General features: G+C 56.5%; 1 protein-coding gene and 1 long non-coding RNA gene across 9 annotated transcripts; one reads left to right on the forward strand and one right to left on the reverse strand.

The window, feature by feature from the left end:
• Positions 1–22,127, forward strand: MAP7D1 (MAP7 domain containing 1). Of its 8 annotated transcripts, none has more exons than XM_082686885.1 (18): positions 1–836; positions 12,724–13,074; positions 13,276–13,344; positions 13,957–14,120; positions 14,871–14,985; positions 16,428–16,538; positions 17,703–17,825; positions 17,922–18,088; positions 18,181–18,323; positions 19,078–19,406; positions 19,678–19,855; positions 19,943–20,081; positions 20,224–20,328; positions 20,611–20,664; positions 20,814–20,859; positions 20,962–21,052; positions 21,150–21,343; positions 21,533–22,127. In XM_082686885.1, the coding sequence occupies exons 1-18, from the start codon at positions 791–793 to the stop codon at positions 21,541–21,543; spliced, it is 2,436 nt and encodes an 811-aa protein (XP_082543011.1). In that variant the 5' UTR covers positions 1–790; the 3' UTR covers positions 21,544–22,127. The 8 variants fall into 8 exon arrangements, with proteins under 8 accessions (XP_082543011.1, XP_082543012.1, XP_082543016.1 ...); XM_082686886.1 differs by having other exon boundaries at positions 20,817–20,859; XM_082686890.1 differs by lacking the exon at positions 16,428–16,538 and having other exon boundaries at positions 295–836; positions 20,817–20,859.
• On the reverse strand, positions 3,232–4,824 carry LOC309842581. The gene is made up of 2 exons (XR_014299681.1): positions 4,512–4,824; positions 3,232–3,659 (listed from the first exon to the last, which is right to left on the reverse strand). It is a non-coding gene; the product is annotated as an uncharacterized lncRNA (long non-coding RNA).
• Positions 22,128–23,520: the final 1,393 nt, after the last annotated feature.

Below are 23,520 nucleotides of genomic sequence, written 5' to 3' on the forward strand. Positions count from 1 at the left end.
GGGCAGCAGCAAGGGGAGAGAAAGCAGAGAGCCCTTTTAGGGCTCTCCTCGGGGCCCTCCTTCAGGTCTCTCGACATCTCCCCGGGTGGATTTGGTTTGAGGTGGGATTGGGAGAGAATCTGGATTTGAAGCTACCGCCAAGGTTCCGGAGCCGGAGTCCCCAAGTTCCAGGGTGGGAGTGGAGGTTCCCAGACCCGCTCCCTTCTACTCCCCCCAGTCCAAGCGGCGGGTGAGTCACCAGAGCGCTCCCTACATAGTCTGCTGGCGCTGTGGCGCGTACCAACGCGCGGCCGCAGGGGGAGGCGGCGGCACGGGCGTCCTCGGGGAACCACGGCGTCCCCTCGGTCGCGGTCGCAGGAGAGGCGTCCCGAGCTCGAGGGCCCGCGCTCCCGGGCGGAGGCGGGGCGGGGCGAGCGAGGCGGGCGCGCAGCGGCTCGCATCCCAGACGCTGGGGGGGAAAGGTCCTCCCCGTGTCGCACTTGGTACGCGCCAGCGGGGAGGCCAGGCCCAGCCCGGGCGGTACAATAGGGTTGGGCCGCGGCCGGGACTGGGCCGGCGCCGGGCAGGGAGCGGGATCGCGGCCGCAGCTGAAAGACACTGGGCGGCCGGCGACTCCGAGCCTCGCAGGCCACTAGCCGAGGCAGCCCAGACCTTCTCCGGAGCGCCCCCGCCTCCGAGTCTTGCCCGCCGGGCAGGGCCGGGCGTGATGCGCCGCGGGACCCCTGTCCTGGCCGCTGGCCGCGGCCGCCGCCGCCGCTGAGACCCCAAGACCCCCGGTGACGCCGCAGCCATGGAGAGTGGCCCACATGCAGAGCCAGGTGCCGGCGCACCCCCAGGTATGCCGGGAGCCACGCAGAGGCGAGATGGGGGGAGGTCGCGGGGCCTCGGGAAGGCCGAGGAGGAGGCCAACCCGCTGGGCGGGGACCCCTCCCCCGCCGCGCCCTCTGACCACTTGGAAGTTTAAAAATAAAGGCTGCCGCGGCGGCGGCTCGGGAACACCGACGCATCCTCTGACAGCTGCCCCCTCCCCCATTCCGGGCGCTAGGACACCCTGGGCGGCGGGATCCTCGAGGACCCCGCTCCGGAGTTGTTGGGGTGACCCTTCCGCCCCTGCCCGTTGCTACTTCGGCTTCCCAGCCTTCATCCCCTTTCTGATCCACCCCGGCCCCGATGCTCCTCTTAAATCGAACTAGGGCGTCTGTCCCCCTCTTCATCTCGAGTGGGCAAGGGTGACCTCAGTCTGACTGTGTGTGTTAGGGGGTCCAGATTCTCAAGCCTAGAGTCCTGCATAGCGAAGCCTAGGCCCTGGGCGCACCCCACGCCCAGGCCCTGGCCCAGACCTCGCCCCCACCCCATCTCTCCAGCTGCCGCGCAAAGGGCCTGTTGCTGCTGCGGGCCGGCCAGGAGTGGAGGGGAGGGCAGGGGGAGGTCTCTAGCGGCGGCTGCCAAGTAACCCGCCGGATAAAGACGAGGGGGAGGGGGAGGCGGCATTGTTTGGGGCGAGGGCGGGAGCTGGGGAGTGGGCCGCCTCCTCTGCAGCCTGGCCTACTCCCGAGCCCACCCAGCCGGATTTGGGGAGGAAAGGGACAGAGGGAAAGCTGCGTATCCTGCCATCCTCCTTCCTAGCCTCTCTAGGCCCGAGTCTCTTCTTGAGAATGGGATGAAGGCTCAAGGCGTCACTCCTGGGACCTGCCACATCATTCCTCAGCCTGAAGCTTGAGATGCCTACCCCCGCCCCCCTACACACACTCTAGGCCCCAGAAGACCATCAAAGCTACCCTCCCCTCCCCTCACCCCACCAACCACCAGTGCCCAGAACTTCTGCAAATCCCATTCGGATCTGGGAGCAGCTGATGAGGGGGTGGGGACAGGTTTCTGGTTGGGCCTGGTGTTGGAGGGAGGGATCTCTCTTTCTCTTTCTTCCTGGAAGGGGAGGGAAGAGCGTGATTACTGAGGACCCAAGTTCTGTTCCCACTGACTCAGGGGGGAGGCGGCCCCAACCTCACACCTCCATAGAGTTCTAGAGCCTAATCCCTGCCACCTCCCTGACCCCTGGGGCGTGGGCCCAGCATGAAACAGTGTCTGTGGGTGCGGAGAGCCCAAGACAAGGCGGAGCTGCTTGGCTGTGGGTGGGCTCCTCCCCATGCCAGCGTGGGCGCTTCCAGGGGCCCCCCGCGGGTGTGGGAGCTGAGGGACACAGGTCGTCGTGGTGGTGGGGTTAGCTATCAGACTGTTGTGGTTGGGGTGGTTTGTAGACTGTGCTGGAACAGTGGCACTTGGGTCAGTCTTCTCTGCTGAGCCTGAGAGGGGACACCCAGGGAGTCCTCAACTGGGTCCATTTCATCTGCTTATTGGCCCTCTGCATCTGAGGGGTGCAGGACTGGTGCATACATGGGGGCCTGAATGGGCATGATGATGGGGCCACAGATGGGGGCCTGAGTGTCTGGTTGAGGGTCTGGGGGACATGCTTGGCTGTACTGAGGGGCCTGAGGGGGTTTGCATACAGGGTCCTGGGTTGGGAAGACTTCTCTGTGCATGCGGGCCTGGATGGAGTTACGTGAGAACCTAGATCAGGCTGGTGGCAAATCCCCACACAGAAGGTGAAGGTGGCAGGGGCCCCCTCCAAGCCAAGGGCTTCCAGGGAATAAAGGTGGTGCCCACTGCATGTGTCCTGTCGAGTCTGAGGCATAGGGCTGAGACACGGAATGCCCATGGCATGGTCCCTGCTGTCCTTGAGTTCTGTCTACCCTCCCCTGAGCATTTCCAGGAGGCAGCATGCAGTCTGGGACAGGTGTGGACTGGGGCAAGTGACTTGCCTCCTCCATGCCCCTGGAAGAGGAGGTGGTAATTCCAAACCTTTGGGGGCTAATGTGAGGGTTGGAGATGATGTACCCAAGGAGCCTAGCAGCAGACGCCCGCAGTACAGTGCTATTACCATTATTGTGGTTATGCTCATCAGAACCTGTGCCAACAGGGAGGTACGAAACACGGGGGAGGTGAGGACAGGGATTGGGAGCCAGTTTGCTTAAGAACGTAGACTCTGGAATCAAACATGACCTACTATTGTGTGACCTTAGGTATGTTGCTTAACCTGAGTCTTAAATGTTCCCATCTATAAAATGAGACTAATGTAGAAATTATCTTGTGGAGAGATGGGGATCATTAAATTAGAGGAACACATGAAACACTTAGCCTAGGCCTGAGCGCATAGTTAGTGGTCAATAAACTCTATTTGTTTTTTTGTCATTATTGTTTTTTAATTCCTTTAGAGGAGGAGGTGTGATTCATTAGAATTTCAGGAGGTAAATATGGGACAGAGAGCCAGGGAGAGGGGAGTTCTAGACACATATGAACCAGGGTGGATCTGGGGAACTGAGGGGCCCCCCAGTGCTTGGGTGAGGGAGTAGGGGCTGGGGCAGTAGCAGAGAGCCCCTGGAGGTGAGTGCAGCCAGCCACCCAGAGCACACACTGATGACTGCCAGGTGCTGGCTCCGTGCTGGGTGTGCGGGTGGCAGAGAAGTCACTACCCGCTGAGAGCTCCTGGTCCTATGAGGGAAGCAGACGTGCCCAGTGGAGGGAAACCTGACAGGAATACTGGTGATATGGTGGTCAGCGGGCTTGTGGAAGGCTTCCCAGAGGAGGAGGCGTTTCGGGTGAACCTAAAAGGGCGAGTAGAAGTTGGCAAGACTGGCACAATGGGCTGTGTCTCTAAGTATGGCAGCAAGCCTAGCTGGTGCCTCCCACTGACAGCTTCGTGCCCCCTTGGGCCTGTGGGCCCAGTAATGAGCCTCTAATGAGCCCCTAATGTGCAGTCATGCATATGCAAATAAGGAGGAAGGGGCACGGGGCCACGCTCTCCCCCTTTCCCTCAGGATGGGCATCAGCTGGGGGGGGTGGGTGTTGGTGGGGAGAGCGAGCTGAACGCAGGGCCCTGACCAGAGTGATGGCCCTAGAGGGTGGCCAGGCGGGGTCTCAGGTCTAACTGAGGCTGGAAGTTAGGCCACAAGCAGCAGGGAGCTATGTCCCTGGGTCCTCACTGGACCTTGGGACAAGTCAGGGAGCCAAAGAGCCAGGCCCAGATAATGCAGCTTTGTTGGCTGTGGTAGCCACTGCCTGGCACCCCGGGGCACAGCCCTCGGCGGTCCGCCACCTCTCAGCTGCAGCTCTGCCCTGAGGGGAGCAGAGAGCATGAGGCAGGGGGTAGGGAGCATGGAGTTGCTACCACCGTCGGAGCTCCAGCCCCACTTATAAGAGGAGATATGGCCCCTCACCAGGGATAAGTCCATCTTATCTCCCACTCCTATTTCTTAAGGGCCTTCTTTGTGCCAGGCATAATGCTTAGCATATCATGTGCCTGGTCTCATTTGATTCTCAAAACAATCCCTGAGGTGAGGATCAGGGAGGGAAATCATTGGCCTAAAGTCACACAGCTAGGAACTGGCAGGGGCAGGATTTGAACCCAGGTTCATCTGATGCTAAAGCCTCTGCAGCAAACCTCTAGGATGACTTACCACGGCTGAGCCAGCTGGTGAGAGTCTGACCTGCTTCCCTGGCATGACTGATCTATAGGCATCTTGGTCTTAGGGACCCGTGATCCATTCTCTGGCAGGCAGAGGTAGAGCCAGCAGAGCCGAGTCCCCTGTGCATCTTGTTGGGTTGGAGTCCGAGGAAGTCAGACCAGAGGCAGGCCCTGGACCCAGGCGGTGATCACAGTCCAGCCAGCAGGCCATTCTCAAGCCTCTGCCCTGAGCTGCTAGGCCCTAGCACAGACAGCCCTGCTGGGGCCGAGGGAGGGCCCGCGGTGGGGCCTGGGCTACGGGATGGGGTCATTTCCTGCCGCCTAAAATAACAGGAAGTGGGTGCTCCTGATTGGAGGCTGGGAACAATGGCCGCCAACCAGGCCAGAGAGCTCCTTCAGATAGATCTGCAGTCTCAGTGGAGATCCCGGCTTTATCTCCCCACCAGAGGCCTATGGCCTGGCCCTAGTGCCCTGCTCCTAAGTGCCTGTGGCCCAGGTTCTAAGGACTGTTGAAGCAGGCTGCCGCCTCCCTCCCTCCCTCCCAGTTCTGGCTCCGCTCTACTCAGGCTGGGAGTAATGCTGCCCCCTAAGGGTTCCCTCTGTCCCAGCCCCATGATCAGGCATCTCTCAGAGTTCATCCTTCCGGGACCCGCCCCTACCCCCATCCTCATCCTCCCAGCTCAGAGCTCTCCAGGCTGGGGAAACCCTCAAAGAGGCTGTCCTTTTTTTTTTTTTTAAGATTTTATTTATTTATTTAACAGACAGAGATCACAAGTAGGCAGAGAGGCAGGCAGAGAGAGAGAGAGGGAAGCAGGCTCCCTGCTGAGCAGAGAACCCGATGCGGGGCTCGATCCCAGGACCCTGAGATCATGACCTGAGCTGAAGGCAGAGGCTTAACCCACTGAGCCACCCAGGCGCCCCGAGGCTGTCCTCTTTGAGTAACAGAGTGAAGGTACAGACTGTCAACGCTGCTTCAGACCCCAAACCCCAGCTTTGCTACTCACCAGCTGTGTTGAGCTGGGTCTGACACAGCATTAGGTATTGTTGCTGTTAACTGGACTTCCCCTGGGCCCAGGTAAGGGGACGTCCAGAAGGGACAAGGGAGGACATGACCTGGACGAGGCTGGGCAAGTACCCTGGGGACACGATATCTGCATGCTGGGTGCATCTCTGAGGCTTCATCTGTGCCTTGGAGGGGGTACGTGGTGTGTGTGTGTGTAGAGTTCTAAATCCCGCTAAGTCTGATTCCTGCGTATGTAGGAGGCGGGGTGGGGGGTGGTGCAAGGGAGAAAAGAATGTGTCTTGTCTCTTGCCATTGTTCAGGCTCTGTCCACGTTGTCTGGGTGTCTTTCTCCCTCTGTGGTGGGTACTCTGTCTCTCTGCATGTCTTTGACCCTCCTTTGGACTCAACTATCTTCATTTGTCTGGCCCAGCGCTGCCATCTGAGGAGCTGTTGTGAGAGCTGGAGGGCTCTGACTACTGGTGCCCCTCTCTGTCCTGTTTCCTCTCTCTGCCTTGTGCCTCTGCTCCCCATGCTCCCTGCCCAGGGGTGCTGTCTGTGCACCCCCTTCTGCTGGCTGTACCTGGTGCTCCTTTGCTCTGTCCCCGGAGGATGGCCACGCACCCCCACCCCCTGCCCAGGTGTCTCACTTCCTGCCTCCTGGTGGCCAGCCTGGGCAGGAGCCTGCCTTTCCTGCATTCCTGCCCTCTGAGCTCAGTGCCTGCCTGCCCCACCTGCAACCTTCACCATCTTGGGGGAAACCTCCCTGAGGGAACCACCGAGTCACTTCCTTCTTTAGGGAACAGGCAGGAGCTTCAAGGAGGGGTGATGTGATGCCTACCAGAAACAGTGTGACATAAGGGTTTTGTCATCAGATAGCCTTGGGTTCAAATCCTACCTCTGATGCTGACATGAGCAAATCACTTAATGTGTCTGAGTAAGTTTTCTCTCCTGTGAAGCAGGGGCCATCCACAGAACTTTCCTTTTAGGGCTGTCATAAGAAAGAAATGAGATGAGGAAAAGTGCCTGGCGTACAGTAGGCCTTCGATGAACCCTTCCAGGGTTTAGGAGCTGGCAGGGCACACTCAGGGCTCTGAATGAGCAGGACCTTTAGGATCAGGGAGGCTCGGCTTTAGAGCAGCTCGCGGTTTGACAATGTGCTGGCTAGGTGACTCCCTGCAGTCCCCCAATCCGTCCACGCATTTATCCATCTGTGCCTTCATTAAACAGACCCAGAACTCCTGCTCTGTGCTGGCAGGTCCTAGATAAACCCTGGGCTCTAAAAATGAGCAAGACCCAGTTTCTTCTGTCCATGAGCAGTCATGCTGGCAGAGACAGGGGCAGCAGGCAAACAGAAAAGCCAGACTCAGTTATCAGTGTTGTGAGAGGAATATTTGGCCCAACAGCACTTGTTGGAATGGGAGGAGGGAGGTGCCAGAGGAAGGGAGGAGATGGGGAGTGAGCCCCCTGAGACGTGTGACCGGCCCGCTGAGAGACTGCGTCCAGATCTTTCTGTGGACCACAGGTACAGGCCCTCGTGGGGCTCTTGAGAAGATAAGACTCACTGACCCTATGATAAGCTTCTGCCACCTCTACCCGGTGAATACTTTTTGTGCCAAGAAATAAATACAAACTATCTGTCTCTTATCCAGTTCTTAACAAATACTTCTGGTAGATATCAGCTTCACAAAATAAAACTAACTGTGGCTAAAACCTCACAATTTGACACACACCAAAAAGACAAGGCAGTCACCGAAGGATTACATTAGATGAATGAGAATAGGAATAATCAGAAGTTCGTTTAACCATGCTGTTGATAACTCACCAAGTACTTAATTTGGTTTACTATTATTTGTTCTGGGTAACATTGTCCCAGTGGCATTTCATCAGTGTTGGCATGCTTCTGAGGGAAATATTTGTATTTTGGGTCAATCGTCTACCAGGTCAAAAGAAGAATTCTGGGGCGCCTGGGTGGCTCAGTAAGTTAAAGCTTCTGCCTTCGGCTCAGGTCATGATCTCAGGGATCGAGCCCCACATCGGGGGGGGAGAGCCCGCTTCCCCATCTCTCTATGCCTGCCTCTCTGCCTACTTGTGATCTCTGTCTGTCAAATAAATAAATAAAATCTTTAAAAAAAAAAATAAGAGTTCCAAATGTCCCGTTTACTTCTCAAGAAATCTTTCTTGTTGAGCTGCTGGAGTCAAACATTTATTATGATTTTTAGCTTCCACCTGAGTGCCAGAGTCCAGGAAGCTGCCCACATTCCATTGAGATGGAGGGGTCGATTTGCTTCCCTTCAAGTGTCTGTCCCTTTGCAGTAAGTTACCACATGGATTTACTCTTTATTAGAGCAAAATTCTTCTTCTCTGTACACGGCTATCAGCTGGAGTAGTGCTCGAGTACAGCACTTTATTCTCATTCAACAGCATCTCGTGACCATCTCCATGTCCTTGGCACTGCGGTAGCTGCTGGTGATGTGGTGGTGAGCAAAGCAGACACAGCCCAGCTCTTGGAGGGCTTCCCGTCGGTCTAAGGGGAGGCTGACTATAACAAGAGTAACACACAAGAAAGTAGAAAAATTTAACAGTCACAGTGCTTCAAACAAGAAGCATGCGAAGCCATGACTGTATAGAATGAAGGAATTTATCCTGATCCGAGAGGCCAGGGAAGCCTTCCCTGAGTATATGATGTCCAAGTGTAGATCTGAAGCCTAAATGGGGGTTAACTAAGAGAAGTGCAGAGAGAGCATGTGCAAAGGCCCTGTGGTAGGAGCAAGTATGAATGGTTATCAGAATTCAAAATTCAGCGTGGCCGGAGTGCAGAAAGCAAGTGGGGAGCATGGAGAAGAGATTCAAGAGGTGCAGGAGATGGGGACAGGGACATCAGATTAAGCCAGACTTGTAGTTTGGGTTCAAGAGTTTTGTTTTTATCTCTAAAACAAAGAGAAGCCACTGAGAGGTTTCAAGTGTCAAGAGTACCATGATCAGATTTGCATTTGCAAACACGTAACTCAGACTGCTCCATGGAGAGCAGAGTGAGAATGGGTGTGGGGAGAGCAGTGGGGAGACTTTGTAGTCAGCCACGTAGGAGAGATGCTGATGGCATCAGTCAAGGTGGAGCTCACTGATTTATTCACTCAGCAGATAGTTGTGGAGTACCTATGTGCCCGCCTTAGAGACAGAACAGCTGACAAAACACACATATGTGTCCTGGTGGAGAGTATCTTCTAGAGGCAGGAGACAATGTTAAAATAGCGTCAATACTTTCAGAGTAAAAGAGAATTGGAAAGAAAACATACAGTTGGAAAGTGGGAGGGAGACTTCCATTGCAGTTTGTAATTTTAAATAGGGTTAAGGAGGGTGTAAATGACATTGGAGTAATACCCCGAAGGAGGTGATTAGTGCCCCAGTCTGGAGGCAGAGAGTTCTCCGGCAGAGGGAACGGCAAGTACACAGGCCTGTGGTAGGAGCATGCCTGGAACAGTGGCTGGAAGAGATGGGGGGGCGGGGTGGAAGGGAGGAGGAGATCAGGCCCAAGAGGTAATGGGCTGAAGAGGGGGCATCCTGAAGGTGGTCGGAGACCATTGTAAGGCCTTTGGTTTTTCCTCCCCAAGAGATGGGGCTTCTTCAGGGGAGTGATTCGATCTAACTTATTTTTAAGCAGAATCACTCCACTGCTGTGTTCAGAAAAGATGAAAGGGGAACAGAAAATGGCAGCAGGGAGTCTTTTTTTTTTTTTTTAAATTTCATTTTTTAAGTAACCTTTCCACCCAGCATTGGGCTTGAACTTACAACCCTGAAATCAAGAGCACACTCCACCTCCACCAACTAAGCCAGCCAGGGCACCCCAGCAGGGAGTCTTCATAAGGGACAAGAGAGGTTGAACCAAGGTGACAGAAGTGGAGATGGTGAGAAGTGATTGGATTCAGAATATACTTCGCACATTGAGCCAAGAAGATTTACTGAGAGATTAGATATGGGGTATGAGATAAGAAAAGATTCCAAAATGACTCTTAAGATTTTTTGGCCTGAGGCATTGGGAGGATGGGGTTGCCACGGACTGAGATGGGGGAAAAACTGGGGGAGAAGCAGGGATCAGGAGCTCAGTCTGTCGTGTTTTAAATCTGGGGTGTCTGCAAGACACTCAGGGGTGTCAAACAGGGAGTTGCATGAGCGAAACTGGAACGTAAGGGAGAGGTCTGGGCTGGAGATGCAAGCCTGGTTGTCGTCAGCAGAGCAATGGTATTTAAAGCTATGAGTCTGGATGAGATCACCAAGGGAGTTCATGCAGACGGAAAAGGGATGAGGTCCTCCACTAAGCCTGGGGCACCTGACACTAAGAGGTTAGGCAATTCAAGAAGGATCAGCGAAGAAGACTGAGAAGTCACAGCCAGCAAGGTAGAAGGCACGCCAGGAAAGTGTGTTGTCGTCACAGCCCAGTGCGGAAGTGTTCTAGGAGCATGGAGGGATCAACCGTGTCAAACGCAGCCCCTAGGTTAGCAAGACGAGGACCGAGAAATGGGTGCTGATTTAGCAGTGTTCACTGGTGCCCTTGAGAAGAGTGGTGTCATGGAGCTGTGCTGGTGAAGGCTTGACCCAAATGGGCTCTTGTAGCAGAGGTCGGGAGAAGTGGCAGATTCCTCTGGGCAGGTGCTGCTTGCTGAGCCCCTGCCAGGTTCCACAGATGCTAACCAACTCCCCACTGATGCCAGCAACTCAGGGAGGAAACTGAAGCTCACACAGGCTCAGGGCTTGCCCAAGGTCCCACAGCAGAGCTGGGGTTTCCCACCCATGCTTGTTGGACTGGGGAGCCCAGGACCTTTCTTTCTACTCCACTGCATCTGACATGGGAACACAGGTCCCTCCAGGCCTCTCCCTCCCCCTCCTCCCAAGCCACATACAGCTAGCTGGGACCTATGGGGAGATTCCCTGTCTTGCCTGGTGGGTGGGATTTACCTAGGTGTAGACAAACATCCGCCTACCAGTTTTCCTTGCAACACCCGTAGCTCGTAGCTCGTACAGGTGCTAGGAGAATGACAGTAAACAGGCCTCACCCTCAGCCTTCAAGCTTAGTACGCATACACCTAAGCTTTTTGGCCCCAGACTAGTCCCGGGGTTCAAATCCTGCCTCTGCCACCTGCTAGTTCTATGACCCTGGGCAGATCACTTTGTGGGGTAAGCTTTGAGCATCTTATCTGTATAATGGGGATAAGAATCTCTACCTCTCAGAGCTCATAGGAGGATGCAGGATAGGGCTACAAAAGGCCTAGCTCAACTCCTGGCATATAGTAAATGCTCACTAAACGATTGCTGCTAGTCATATTGCCCAGTGGAGTCGGAATGGAGTTTGCAGGCATCTGGGAGGCAAGCTAATAGGGGCCAGGCAGCCTTCTGCAGCTGGTGTGGGGAAAGCGGGGTGGGCTGTCATGGAGCCTTGGGGCTCTCTTGGACGGGCCCTTAGGGAGACAGGGCCTCAGCTGGGGCTCTTGCCTGGAGCCCAGGAAGCTGCAAGGGAAGGAATGAGGGAAAAATTGTGAGCCTCAGATTTCATTGCATAACACATATTACTTCATACTGCCTTAAGCAGAGGCAGGAGGCTGTAACTAGTAAGAGCATGGGTTGGGTAACAGATGCTGGGTTCAACTCCAGGCTCCTTCACTTACCAGCTGAGTGACCCCCAATTTTACAAATTTTACTTTTCTCTCCTGTTAAAAAGGTATTTATAGTGCCTCCTTCATAATTGACTGTCAGTGAGGACTAAAACAAATATGTGTAAAATGTTTTGAATATAGGAAGCTGAGAAATGAAGAAATCTATGACTGTTAAAGGTTATTGCTTTCACTAAAATCGCAGTTTGGTGGGATAGGTACTACCCTTATCCTGCAGCAGGAGCTGTGGCACAGGGAGGGTCTGTAACCAGCTCAAGGTCACATAATTAATGGGGAAGCCAGAATTCACTTGCAAATAGTTTGCTTTCAGAGGCCACATTCAGCCACAGGACACCTGTCTCCCTGAAGAAGGTACCCAGAGTCCCAAACGTGGACTGCTTGGGAGTGTCCTCTCCCTACATACCCGTTGTCACCTCCAGGGATCGGGGTCTACCCCCTCCCAAGAGGGCCAGATTTCCCAGAGGAGAGGACTCTGGTGGAGGCATCCAGTAAAAGTGAAAAATGCTTCCATCGATTCAGCTTCTCTCAGACCCCGGCCCTGTCCCCTCAGCCTGGGTTCAGGGTCTGGGTCCCCCTCGTTCCCCTCAGGGCTCAGTAGCAGCAAATGGCAGTGTGGCAGTGTGCTCAACACGCAGAGCTTTACAAGACCCACAGGGAGTGAGTTCTGCCAGGCGCTTCCCTAGCTCGGGCTCATTATTCCCATTTTACAGATATGAAAACTGAGACTTTAAAAAGGGGGAGTGGCTTCATGAAGGTGACCTGCTGGAGAAGAATGCCCTCCCGTCCCTTCTTGGGGTGCTAAAATCAGAGCTGGGCCTATCTTTCAACTCTCCAGAATATACACGTGCTCACCTGTGTGCCGATACACATCCAGACAGAGTCACGTGGCTTCCTTACTTGGCACTTTGCTATCTTTTACAGGCATCTTGAACTATTGTGGGTGTTCGGGAAAGGAAAAAAGATGACAAAGTGAAAGTAGCTGGCTGCCCGCCCCACGCGGGAGTGAGCAACACAGCATCCCACTTGTGCCCAGCACTGGCCCCCTCTGTGCCCGGTCATTACCACTCCGGCCACTATTCAGGGCTACCAACTTTTCCTCAGTTTTTCCAGTACACCCTGCTCCCTTCTGCCGCTCTGCGGATGCTCTTCTTTTAGCCAGCACACTCTCCTCCTTGCTTTGTCAACTCCAGCTCATACTCTGGCTCTCAGCTTGGTTGTTCCTTCTTCAGAAAGCCCCCCAAATGTCGGTTAACCATCTCTGCTGTGTTACCCTCAGACGTAGTTCTTATCCTGTGCCATAACTGCCTCGCTATTTGTCTACCCGCTAGAAGGTGGGCTCCACGGAGGCAGCGGCCATGGCTGTTTTCCTACCATGGTATGATTAGTATCTGGGACAGGAGCCTGGCACACAGAAGGAACTCGATAAGCATGTTGTGTGAATGAATGAATGTGAGTTGGACAAGTGACGGAGCCCCGTGCTGAGCTGATGGCATGGGTGTGCTAACTGACTCTCTCTCCTCTCTTGTGTTGTCTTCCAGCAGTGGCAGCCAGGACCCCCCCAGAGCCAAGACCTTCTCCAGAAGGTGACCCCTCCCCGCCGCCGCCACCACCACCGATGTCAGCCCTGGTCCCCGATACACCCCCAGATACCCCTCCTGCCATGAAGAATGCCGCTAATTCTAAGCAGCTCCCACTGGAACCAGAGAGCCCCCCAGGGCCGGCTGGGCCTCGATCAGCCCCCCAGCAGGAAGAGTCCCCTTTCTCAGACGTGAAGATCAGAGGACCCACCCCACCAGCCACAGGCCCACGGGATGCCAGGCCTTCTCGAAGGAGCAGCCAGCCATCCCCAACAACGGTGCCAGCCTCTGACAGCCCTCCCACCAAGCAAGGTAGATCTGATGTCCCTTGTCCTGGGCCAGACTCCTTGGCTCAGGCTCCCAGCCCTGGATGATGCCACTGAAGGGAACCTCCTGGGCCCAGGAGGAGATGGGAAAAGGGACGGGGATGAGGCCTGGGGGAGGGCCCCGAGGCTGACTCCCCTTTTTGGGAGGAGCCTCTGACCTAAGTCTGTTCCCATTCCCTTGACTAAGATGTAAAGAAAGCAGGAGAGAGACACAAGCTGGCAAAGGAGCGGCGAGAAGAACGGGCCAAGTACCTGGGTGAGTGTTGGGGAAACGTCCTCATTCCCCTGACCCTCACTGTCAGTCTCTGATCGGCAGCATTAACACTTCTGAACGCTTAATTACGGCGCACTGTGCTAAGAGCAGTATGTACATTATCCCATTTAATTCTCTCCACCCATTCTGTGGATGGGGGAAGCAGAGGCTCAGAGCGATGAAATCATTTTCCTAAGCCACACACAGCCAGTGGAATCTCTGCCATCCAAACCCACAGCCTCATCTCACCCTCTGTCCCATGCTCTTAGTCACGCAGTACATGAAAGTCTGTCCAGCAGGTTCCAAAGTCAGACAGGGCTCTGGCCCTAAAGAACTCATGTCTTCTTTAGCACCGAGAAACCACGAGCCCAATGGGGGAGAGAGAGAGAGAGACCTTCCATCAGGGAAATCCTCCTTCTGAGGCCTGAGCCTGTGTTCTGGAAGCCCATCAGCATGAGGCGGGGTCTGGGAGCAGAGGCACATCCCTCCTGCCCCCACAACCCCCTACCGCCACTGCCCTTAAACTGGCAGAAGAAAGACCCGCCTGGGGCCAGGGCAACAGGGAAGGCCACTTCCTTGGCTGAGACCCATCACACCCACCCTTGGCCCCCACAGCGGCCAAGAAAGCAGTGTGGCTGGAGAAGGAGGAGAAGGCCAAGGCCTTGCGGGAGAAGCAGCTCCAGGAGCGCCGGCGGCGGCTGGAGGAGCAGAGGCTTAAAGCCGAGCAACGCCGGGCGGCCCTAGAGGAGCGGCAGCGGCAGAAGCTGGAGAAGAACAAGGTGCGTTCGAGCTCATCGCCGGCGAGGGCTGCGCGGGTCTGTGGACACGTGCACGGACGCACACGTGTGGACGCTGGCTCAGTGTGGACACACATCTGTGTCAGCGCCTCCGTGCCATCTGTGCCCGCGTGGCAGTATTTGTATCCGTATCTGCGATTGTGTCCCTGAGTGTGCACGGGCTGGGGATCCTGCGGCAGCAGACGTGATTGGTTCTGCGCATGCCTGGTGCAGGGTCGGGGCACTGTGTGCTGACAGTGCAAGTGTTTCTGTGTCTGTCCCAGGGGTGCGTGTTTGTATGTATGCGGAGGTGTGTCTCTGTGTGTGCTGAGCTCCAGGACGTGAGGAGGAAAGGAAGGAAAAAGTGGCCTGGCCTCTGCAGGGGTGGGGGGTGGAGGCTTAGGCTAAAAGGAAAACGTAGCCCCAAGGTCAGGACCCTCAGGATCAGGGGGACATGGCCCCACCTGGGAGCCCCAGGCAGGGAAAGTCCCACCCTGTCCTCAGAGAAACAGCTCATACATCCAGGAAATGACTCAAGAACAGTGAAAAGCTCCCCAAGAACAGGTTGGAAGGGATTTGTTACAAACGGGCTTCAATCATAGCAGGGATTCAGTAACCTTGGTTACCTACAATGAGTCAGGGAAAACTTCTTGGGTGGGGAAGGCATTGTCACAGCAGAGAGCAGGGCCTTTCTGCCAGGTATGCTGAATGATGCTGAGCCCAGACCTCTGCCCTCTCCCCTCGCCCCACCAGGAGCGCTATGAAGCAGCCATCCAGCGGTCAGTGAAGAAGACGTGGGCCGAAATCCGGCAGCAGCGCTGGTCCTGGGCAGGAGCCCTGCACCACAGCTCCCCAGGACGGAAGACCAGTGAGTGGGCTGGAGGGCCTTGGGAGGGGGGCGAGGCGGGGGGGGGGGGGCTGATGAGTGGGGCCAGGGAGCAGCTTCATTGCCAGCAGCAGGCCCCTCTCTGCAGCAGCAGGTATGCCTTGCTTTCTGTAACTTGTGTCTTCTGGAATGGTCTTCTAAGCCAAACTGTCCCTTCCCAAGGACTTCTGGTATCAAGTCAGAGGTGATTTCTCTTCATTTGGTTTGCTCTTCAAACCTCTATCATTTTAGATGAGCCTTCTCTGTTTCTGTTTTTACTATTAGTTGATGATACAGAAAAGAACACTTTAATGCCCTGCAGACGCTGGGTGTTTAAGAGAACTATCGCCCCCTTGTGAAACTGTCTTGGGAGGTAGATATGCGTCTCTGAGTTTTCTTCATGTAGGGCCATCAGGATTTGGGTCTGATTCTTGGCTGGCATGTATGTACCTTCGTGTTTGGATGTCTTTATGTAATGGCCAATTTAGTATTTCCAGCTGTGTTCCTTTTGGTGTATGTGCTCATGGATCTGTGGGTTGTGTGTCTTATATGAGTTCGTTTGCCTTGGTGTGTCTATGGGGCTTTGTGTACCTCAGTGAGGGCTCCCAAGTCAGACAGAATTGGGTGAGGACCCCAGCTCTGGCACTTGCAATGTAACCTCTAACATCTCGATGTCAGTCTCTTCATCTGTAAAATGGGGATAACCATACTACTTGCCTCCGAGGTTGTAGGTAGATGTTTGGGAGGATCAAGTGAGGTAACATGTGTGTGGTGCCCAGCACAGTGCCTGGTACGTGGTAAGCATCCAAAAAACGTCAGCTGTTACAAATATCATGATTAAGTTGCTGCGATGTGTTTGTGCCTGTGTGCATCTGGGTCTGGCGCATTATCCGTCAGTGTTTGTGTTTCTGTGTCTGTGCATGTCTGCACACACACATGCATGTGGAAGTGTGTCTTTTACTCTCTATGCCCGTGCCTGCATGTCTTTGTCTTTGTGTGTCCCTAGGGATGTGTGGATTTGGATTTGTGTGACCGTGACTGTGGGTTCTTCTGTTTAGGAATGTCTCTGCATTTGTCCTAGTACGTGGGTGTTGTAGCCATAGCGCCTTGGCAGGTCCGTGCCAGCAAGTGCCAACGCTGGGTGGCTGTGGGGGAGGGGTTGCAGCGCCCAGCCCCAGGGAATGGCTTCCTGGCCAGGAAGGCTGTAGTTTCTCTAGTTCTGCTCCATCCCCTTCCTCTGTTCCTTCTCCATCAGCTCCCCCAATCCAGGTTGTTTCTGGTCCCCTATCCTCCCCCCCTCCCAGAGCCAAGTCTGCCTCCTCCTCCCCTTCCTAGCCTGCCCACTCCACCCCCCCCAGCCCGCGGAGCATCTTGCATGGAAGGCCTCAGTGCCCCCCCTGGCTCCTGTCCGGCCCGGCCCTAATGCCGTGTCTTTTCCCCTCCAGGTGGGAGCAGGTGCTCCGTGTCGGCAGTAAACCTGCCTAAACACGTGGACTCTATAATCAACAAGCGGCTCTCAAAGTCCTCAGCCACGCTCTGGAACTCCCCCAGTAGAAGTAAGAGAAGGCCCAGCCCCTCTACCTCCAGAGCCCCTTGTAGCCCCCACCAAGCCTCCTCCAGAGCTTGGCAAGAACCCCAGGTCCCAGGACCCCTCCATACGCCAGGTCTCCATCCCCACTCTACCCCACTCAATGTGCTGCACCCCCTCAGGGGAGCTGGTGGTGGCGTATGGGTCTGGACCCTGAGGACAGAGGTGTGCCCTGCAGGGGAGAACAGAGACAATGGGCAGTGTCCCAGCAGACAGAAAGCCTGGCTGGGGCCTCAACAGCAGGTGGAGGTGGGGGCAGGGTTGGGGTTGGGGGTAAGGTGTGGAGAGTGGGAATAGGCAGGCAGCCTCATCGCCAACCACAGCCAGCTGGCCTTGGCTAGCCTTAGGCAGGTGGCCTTGCCCCCCTGAGTACCAGACTAGCCTGGGTGCTGTGTGTGCAGAGGGGGCCCCTTATTCCGGCTCTACCCTGGGGGGCCCAAGCAACCCCACACCTCTCTGCCTTCAGAGCCCTAGCCGTGTGGCCTTAGCTGGCTCCAGAGTTGTGGCCAACCAACGTGGCAGGGCCTCTGTGTTCCCACCATGCCCTGGTGCTCACATGTGAAGGGGCCATGGTAGGAGTTATTTATAAGTTTCTCCAGCTTTTATTTGGTTGTTCTGTTGCCTAGCAACCAAATCAGCTGCTGTACCAACTCCACCTGACTGAGGCTTAAAAATAACCCAGCAGCTGAGGGGACAGAGCAGGGTGGCCCAGGCCAGCCAGGCCCCCTAGCAGCCTCCGTCTGGCATGGGACACCCCTCAGTTAGGCACACAGGGACCCTCACTGTCCCCAGTCCATGGGGTCATGCCTCCCCGGGCCAGCCCCCTGGATAGCAGGAGGAGCAGGACTCTGCAGTGGGATGGGAGTAGGCACCCTTTTTCACTTAGGGAAAATGGTAGAGGGGGCCCTCCAGCTGTGCAGGACTTTGCCCTGGGAAGCGTCTCCTTGCTCGGTCTGCAGTGGAGGTCAGGCCCCATGGCAGACAAATGCGGCCCCACCTGACTGGGGTAAGGGTGGTGGTGGGGGGGAAGCCTCCCTGGGCTCCGCGTGGATGGTACCCAGCAGTCCCCCTGTGCTTCTGCCTGCCTGCTGCTGCCCCCAGCGGTAACACGCTCCTGGCATTCTCCTCCTAGATCGCAGCCTGCAGCTGAGCCCATGGGAGAGCAGTATCGTGGACCGCCTGATGACACCCACCCTCTCCTTCCTGGCACGGAGTCGCAGTGCGGTCACGCTGCCCCGCAACGGCCGGGACCAGGGTAGGGGCAGCGGCCCTGGGAGAGCCCCCACGAGGGGCGGGACAGGGGCCAGCCCCGCTCGAGGGCCGCACCCCGACCGCACTCATCCCTCCGCAGCGGTGCCCGTGTGCCCACGCTCGGCCTCTGCCAGTCCCCTGACGCCGCCGAGCAGCGCCCCCCGAAGCGCGCACCGCTGCGCCCCAGCTGGGGAGCGCGGGGAGCGCCGCAAGCCCAGCGCTGGGGGCAGCCCGGCCCAGGTCCGCCGCCGGCCCGAGGCCTCCCCGGTGAGTGGGCGCGCAGGTGGGGCAAGGAGCCTCGGCGCAGAAGCGCAGCGCCTGCAACCCCTGTTTCCCCTCTCCTTCCTCCTCCCCCGCAGGTGCAGAAAAAGGAGAAGAAGGACAAGGAGCGGGAAAATGAGAAGGAGAAGAGTGCCCTGGCCCGGGAGCGCAGCCTCAAGAAGCGCCAGTCACTGCCTGCCTCTCCGCGCCCGCGCCTGACTGCGGGCCACGCAGAGCTCAGGTGAGTGTGCGCCGGGGGCTGGGGAGGGGGTTGCTGCGCACCAGGTCAGCCGGCCATTAGCTCGCTCGTTCGTCCATCCGTTCACAAATAGTTGCTGGGCACCCATCCCTAGCATGAAATGAAAGCTCCTTGAGGGCAGATTTTTGTTTGTTTTGCCTTTTTTTTTTTTTAAGATTATTTATTTATTTGAAAGACAGATCACAAGTAGGCAGAGAGGCAGGCAGGGAGAGAGAGAGAGGAGGAAGCAGGCTCCCCACTCAGCAGAGAGCCTGATGTGGGGCTCGATCCCAGAACCCCGGATCATGCCCTGAGCCAAAGGCAGAGGCTTTAACCCACTGAGCTACCCAGGCGCCCCTGTTTGTTTTGCTTTGATGGCTGAGGTACCCTAGCACCTAGAACAGTGCCTGGGGTCTGGTAAGTACTCAGCAGGCACCTGCTGAATGAATGAACCAGACCTGCCAGGTACTGTTCTGGGCCCTGAGAACACCCTGGGGAGCCAAGCCAGGCCGAGGTTCTCACTCTTATTTGCTCTACTGGTGAGCTGGACATTAATCAAAGACTCACACGTGAATATGTGATTACCAGCTGGGCTATATGCTCTGGAAGGAAATCATCTGGTTGTGTGAGAGCCTGTAAGGGGGGAGTGCTGAGTTACCTGGGCCTGGGTGGAGAGGATGCTTCCCTGAGTGAATGACATGCTCAGACGGTTTGTATGGACACTGCACTCAAAGCCTAACTTTTCCTTTTCTCTCAGTCCCAAAGCCAAGGCCCGGCCATCCTCTCCCTCCACAACCTGGCCCAGGCCTGCCTCTCCCTGCCCCAGCCCAGGGCCAGGCCACGCTCTACCCCCAAAACCACCATCCCCTCGGGGCACCACTGCATCACCCAAGGGGCGGGTTCGGAGGAAGGATGAAGCAAAGGAGAGCCTCAGTGGGACAGGACCTGTGGACAAGAACCAGAGCAAGAGCAAAACCCGTGAGGAGAAGGAGCCAACAGCCCCAGCCTCACCAGCACCCTCGCCTGTGCCCTCCCCCACCCCAACTCAGCCCCAGAAGGCGCAGGCCACAGCTGAGATGCCTGCAGGTGGGCAGGGCAAGAGAAATGACTTTGCCTGTGTGGGAGAGGTGGTCAGAGATATGAGCCTAGGGACTGGGTGTTGGGAGACAGGAAGAAGAGGCTCCGACCTTCAGTAGGTCCAGGCGGGAATCCCTGCGGGAGATGAGGACCACACAGCAGTCAGAGTCCCTGGCAGAAGTTGGGGGAGGGGGATCGCCCTGAGAGGTCCGGGAAGCTCGCGGTGCAGGCAGCGGTGATGGATGTGTGTGCTGACTCCTGGTCCTGGATCCCACCCCAGATGCTGCTGTCCTGACCCCACCCCCAGCTCCTGCTCCACCAACGACCCCTAGCAAACCCATGGCAGGCACCACAGACCGAGAAGAGGCCACCCGGCTCCTGGCTGAGAAGCGGCGCCAAGCACGGGAGCAGAGGGAGCGCGAGGAACAGGAGCGGAGGCTGCAAGCAGAAAGGGACAAGTGAGTGCGCCCTTGGCGACTGAGGGGGCCTTTATGGAGGCTTCGGGAGAAGCGCAGGTTGGAGCCCGAGTTTCCTCTGTCCCCCAGGCGCATGCGAGAGGAGCAGCTGGCGCGGGAGGCCGAGGCTCGGGCTGAGAGGGAGGCGGAGGCTCGGAGGCGGGAGGAGCAGGAGGCCCGAGAGAAGGCGCAGGCGGAGCAGGAGGAGCAGGAGCGGCTACAGAAGCAGGTGCACCTCCTCCCGTCCCCCTGGGGGGTGGGGGGGAGGCAGTGCGGGGCTGGGTGCAGGCGCCTCCTGGTGGCGAGCTGGGGACTGGCCCGGAGGGAAGTGGGGAATCTAGCTGCTTAGAGCTCACGGGGATCTTTGGCAGAAAGAAGAGGCCGAAGCTCGGTCACGGGAAGAAGCGGAGAGGCAGCGTCTGGAGCGGGAAAAGCACTTCCAGCGGGAGGAGCAAGAGCGGCAAGAGCGCAAAAAGGTGTGCAGAGCAGGGCGGGGCTTATGTGGGCGGGGCTGTGCGGGCGTGCCGCGTGCTGGGTGCTGGGTGTCCCCCGCAGTTATGGGGCGGGTGGAAGCTGCGGGAGCAGGCCCTGCCTTGGGCTTGTAAAAGTCGGGTCAAGAAGGAGTTGGGGTGAGTTCCTGGCCTGGAGAGGACTGGTAGGAGCTCGAAGGGCTGTGACATTCAGTATGGGGGTTGGCTGGTGGGAAGTTTAGAAGTAGGGCAGGACTTGCGCGTAACTGCTGTGGGGTCTCCAAACAGCGCCTGGAGGAGATCATGAAGAGGACTCGGAAGTCAGAAGCTGCTGAAACCAAGGTCAGGATTCCCCAAAGGCCCTGTTGGCAGTGGGGGTGCTGGAAGGGTGGGAGGGAGTGCTCAGGGTCTGGTTTGGGAGAGGGGAAGTCAGCACTAGAACCGTGTGGGGCCAGCCATCCCCTGAGTCTGACTGTTCTTCCAATTAAAAGCAGAAGCCGGACAGGAAGGAGGCACAAGCCAACAATTTCAGCCCAGGTAAAGGCCCTGTTCCCCCCATCTCTGTCCCCTTAGCCATCCCTCCTCAAACCTCCTCCTCTCCCCAGCCCCTGACTGATGGGCCTTCCTCTCCTGTGACAGAGCCTGTGAAAGCCGGGGAGGCCAGGCCCTCAGGGCTGCAGAAGGAGGCAGTGCAGAAAGAGGAGCTGGCCCCCCAGGAGCCTCAGTGGAGGTACCAGCTACCAGTCCCAGGGGCCCTGAGTGGGGCGCTGGGGGGGTGCCTGGGTGGTCCTGGGGTGGAGTGCTGAGTGTTGGCCCTGCACCCACAGCCTGCCAAACAAGGAGTCGCCCGGGTCCCTGGTGAATGGCCTACAGCCTCTCCCTGCACACCAGGAGAATGGCTTCTCCCCTAAGGGGCCCTCTGGGGACAAGAGTCTGGGCCGAACGCCAGAGGCACTCCTGCCCTTCGCAGAGGCAGAAGCCTTCCTCAAGAAAGCTGTGGTACAGCCCCCGCAGGTCACAGGTAGGGATCCCTGATTCCTGGACCCCCAACCTTCCCTCCCAGCAGCCTTCCCTGGATTCCCCAGCCCTGCCCTTTCTTCCAGCTCTGCCACAGGCCCCTGGCACACTCCACCCTGAAGACCCCCAGACATCTGGGCTTGGAGGTGTGGTTTTGCCTTGACTGTTTCCCCTCCTGCTTTTTTTTTCCCAGAAGTCCTTTAGGAGGTTGCCTTGGATCCAGGCGCAGCTATGAGGGCTCCTCCGCACATCCTCCAGGAGGTCTGGAAGAGAGAGAGACAGAACAAAGCCGGAAGTCGCCTGGGCCCCTGGGGGTGGGTCTCCTGTTATTTTTAATCTGCACCTTATAGACTGATGTCTCTTTGGCCAGAGCCAGGTCCTGCCCCTCAGTGCATTCGTGTGCTCACACGCGCGGCCGCCCCCCTCCCGTACACACACATACACTCACAGCCTCTCTGGCCTCCTCCCTCGGGGAAGGGCTGCCTGTAGTATTTGCCTTGGTTCGGTGGGGTACAGTGGTTGTGAATACTGTAAATACTTGTGCTCAGACTCCTCTGCGTGGAGGGGCGGGTGCAGGAGGCAGACCCTCCCAGGACTCCCCCGGGGTGGTCTTCCTCTCTCTATTTAACTGTAACTGAGGGGGAACCCAGGTGAGGCGTTGGGGGGGCACCTTGGGCCACAGGATACTGTTTGCTTTAGGGGTACCCATGCCCCCTGCCCTCGCCTGGAATCAGTGTTATTGCATCTGATCAAACTTCTCCAGAAATAAAGTGAGAATAATTCTGCCAGTCCTGTCTATCCTTGGGGCTGGCGGAGGGTGGAAGCAGGTGGCCTCCCACAGTCTAAGCACTGAAGGAGCCAGGACCTCGCGCTATCTACCCCCACGCAGGACTAGTCCTAGATCTCCCGCCTGTGGTCCCCATCTTGTCATGAATGCATTCATTGAACAAATGTGGTAGCAGGCAGGGGGCTGCGTGCTAGGGATGCCGTAGTAGGAAAAGATGTAGCCTCCATTCTCACCGGGTCTACAGTCTAGCAGGTGAGTGTCCTAGACACTCAGTTGCTTACTCAACATCCATTCCCATTTACCCAAACGAATGATTTTGTTCAGGTGGCCGTCTTCCTCCTGGATCCCCTCCTTCCCCCCACCTCTGTGCTTCAGCGGAGGTAGAGCCTAAGCCCATGGGGTGAATCATGGTAGTCATGAGGCAAAAATGATGGTCCCCAACCCCTCATGAGTGACTGGTTCAGGTCCAGGCGTGTGACCCAACTGGGGCCAGCAGATATAAAGAAAAGTCTCCTGAGCTTCTCGGAGAGGCATCCTCACTTTTGAAAAACAACAAAACAAAACAAAACAACAACAACAACAAAACGAGGCCCTCCCAGTGTCCCCCACCTCCTTGTGTTTGTACCCTGGGTAGTCCCTTTCCATATTGTACCAGGGTGGGGTTGAGTGACCACCAGAATACAGAAGAAGTGACAGTGTGTCACACAAGAGGTTAGGTCACAAAAGACACTGCAGCTTCTGTTTCTGTCGCTCTCTCACTCTTGGACCTTATGTGGGGGAGGCAGCGGCTACATAACAAATAGCCTGAGGGGCCTGCATGCTGAGGGACTGAAGCCCCCTGCCACCCCATGAATATGCTTGGGAACAGCTTCTGCAGCCCGGTATGGCCTTCAGATATCTTCAGCCCTGGCCAACCTGCTTGACAATAGCCTCACGAGAGCTTCTCTGCCGGAACCAACTAGCTAAGCCACTCCTGGGTTACCAGTCCTCCGAAACTGTGAGATAATAAATATTGTTGTAGACAGCTAAGTTTCGTGACGATTCGTTAAGACAGCAATAGTTAACTAAGACCCATAACAAGGGGGAAAAGTCTGCGTGTGTGATAGGACGTCGACTGTGATGGCTGGAGCTGCTGCATCCATCCTGCTGACCAACCTGAGGACAAGGCCAATGTCAAGGGTGGCAGAGCAGGGAGATGGGGAGAACCTAGGTCCTTGAGAAGACCACTGAGTTAAGCCTGAATCCAATCCTGCCACCAGACAACTTACTGTTTAAACCAGTAGAGCTGGATTTTCTGTTTGATGTAACCAAAAGCTAACTCATGCAGGGACACAGACAATAAACAGATACGTACATGCATGTCTGTTTCAAAGAAGGAAATGAACTGGATGAAA

This window comes from Mustela nivalis, assembly GCF_964662115.1.
Source record: "Mustela nivalis genome assembly, chromosome: 10".
Taxonomy (NCBI): domain Eukaryota; kingdom Metazoa; phylum Chordata; class Mammalia; order Carnivora; family Mustelidae; genus Mustela; species Mustela nivalis.

Bases quoted from the DNA above. Each gene is read 5' to 3' on its own strand.
- MAP7D1 (XM_082686883.1), top strand. From the start codon at position 791: ATGGAGAGTGGCCCACATGCAGAGCCAGGTGCCGGCGCACCCCCAG. The intron at 18,089-18,180 runs GTGAGTGGGCGC...CCTCCCCCGCAG, and splicing joins GCCGGCCCGAGGCCTCCCCG to GTGCAGAAAAAGGAGAAGAA. The intron at 19,856-19,942 runs GTGAGTGCGCCC...TCTGTCCCCCAG, and splicing joins CTGCAAGCAGAAAGGGACAA to GCGCATGCGAGAGGAGCAGC.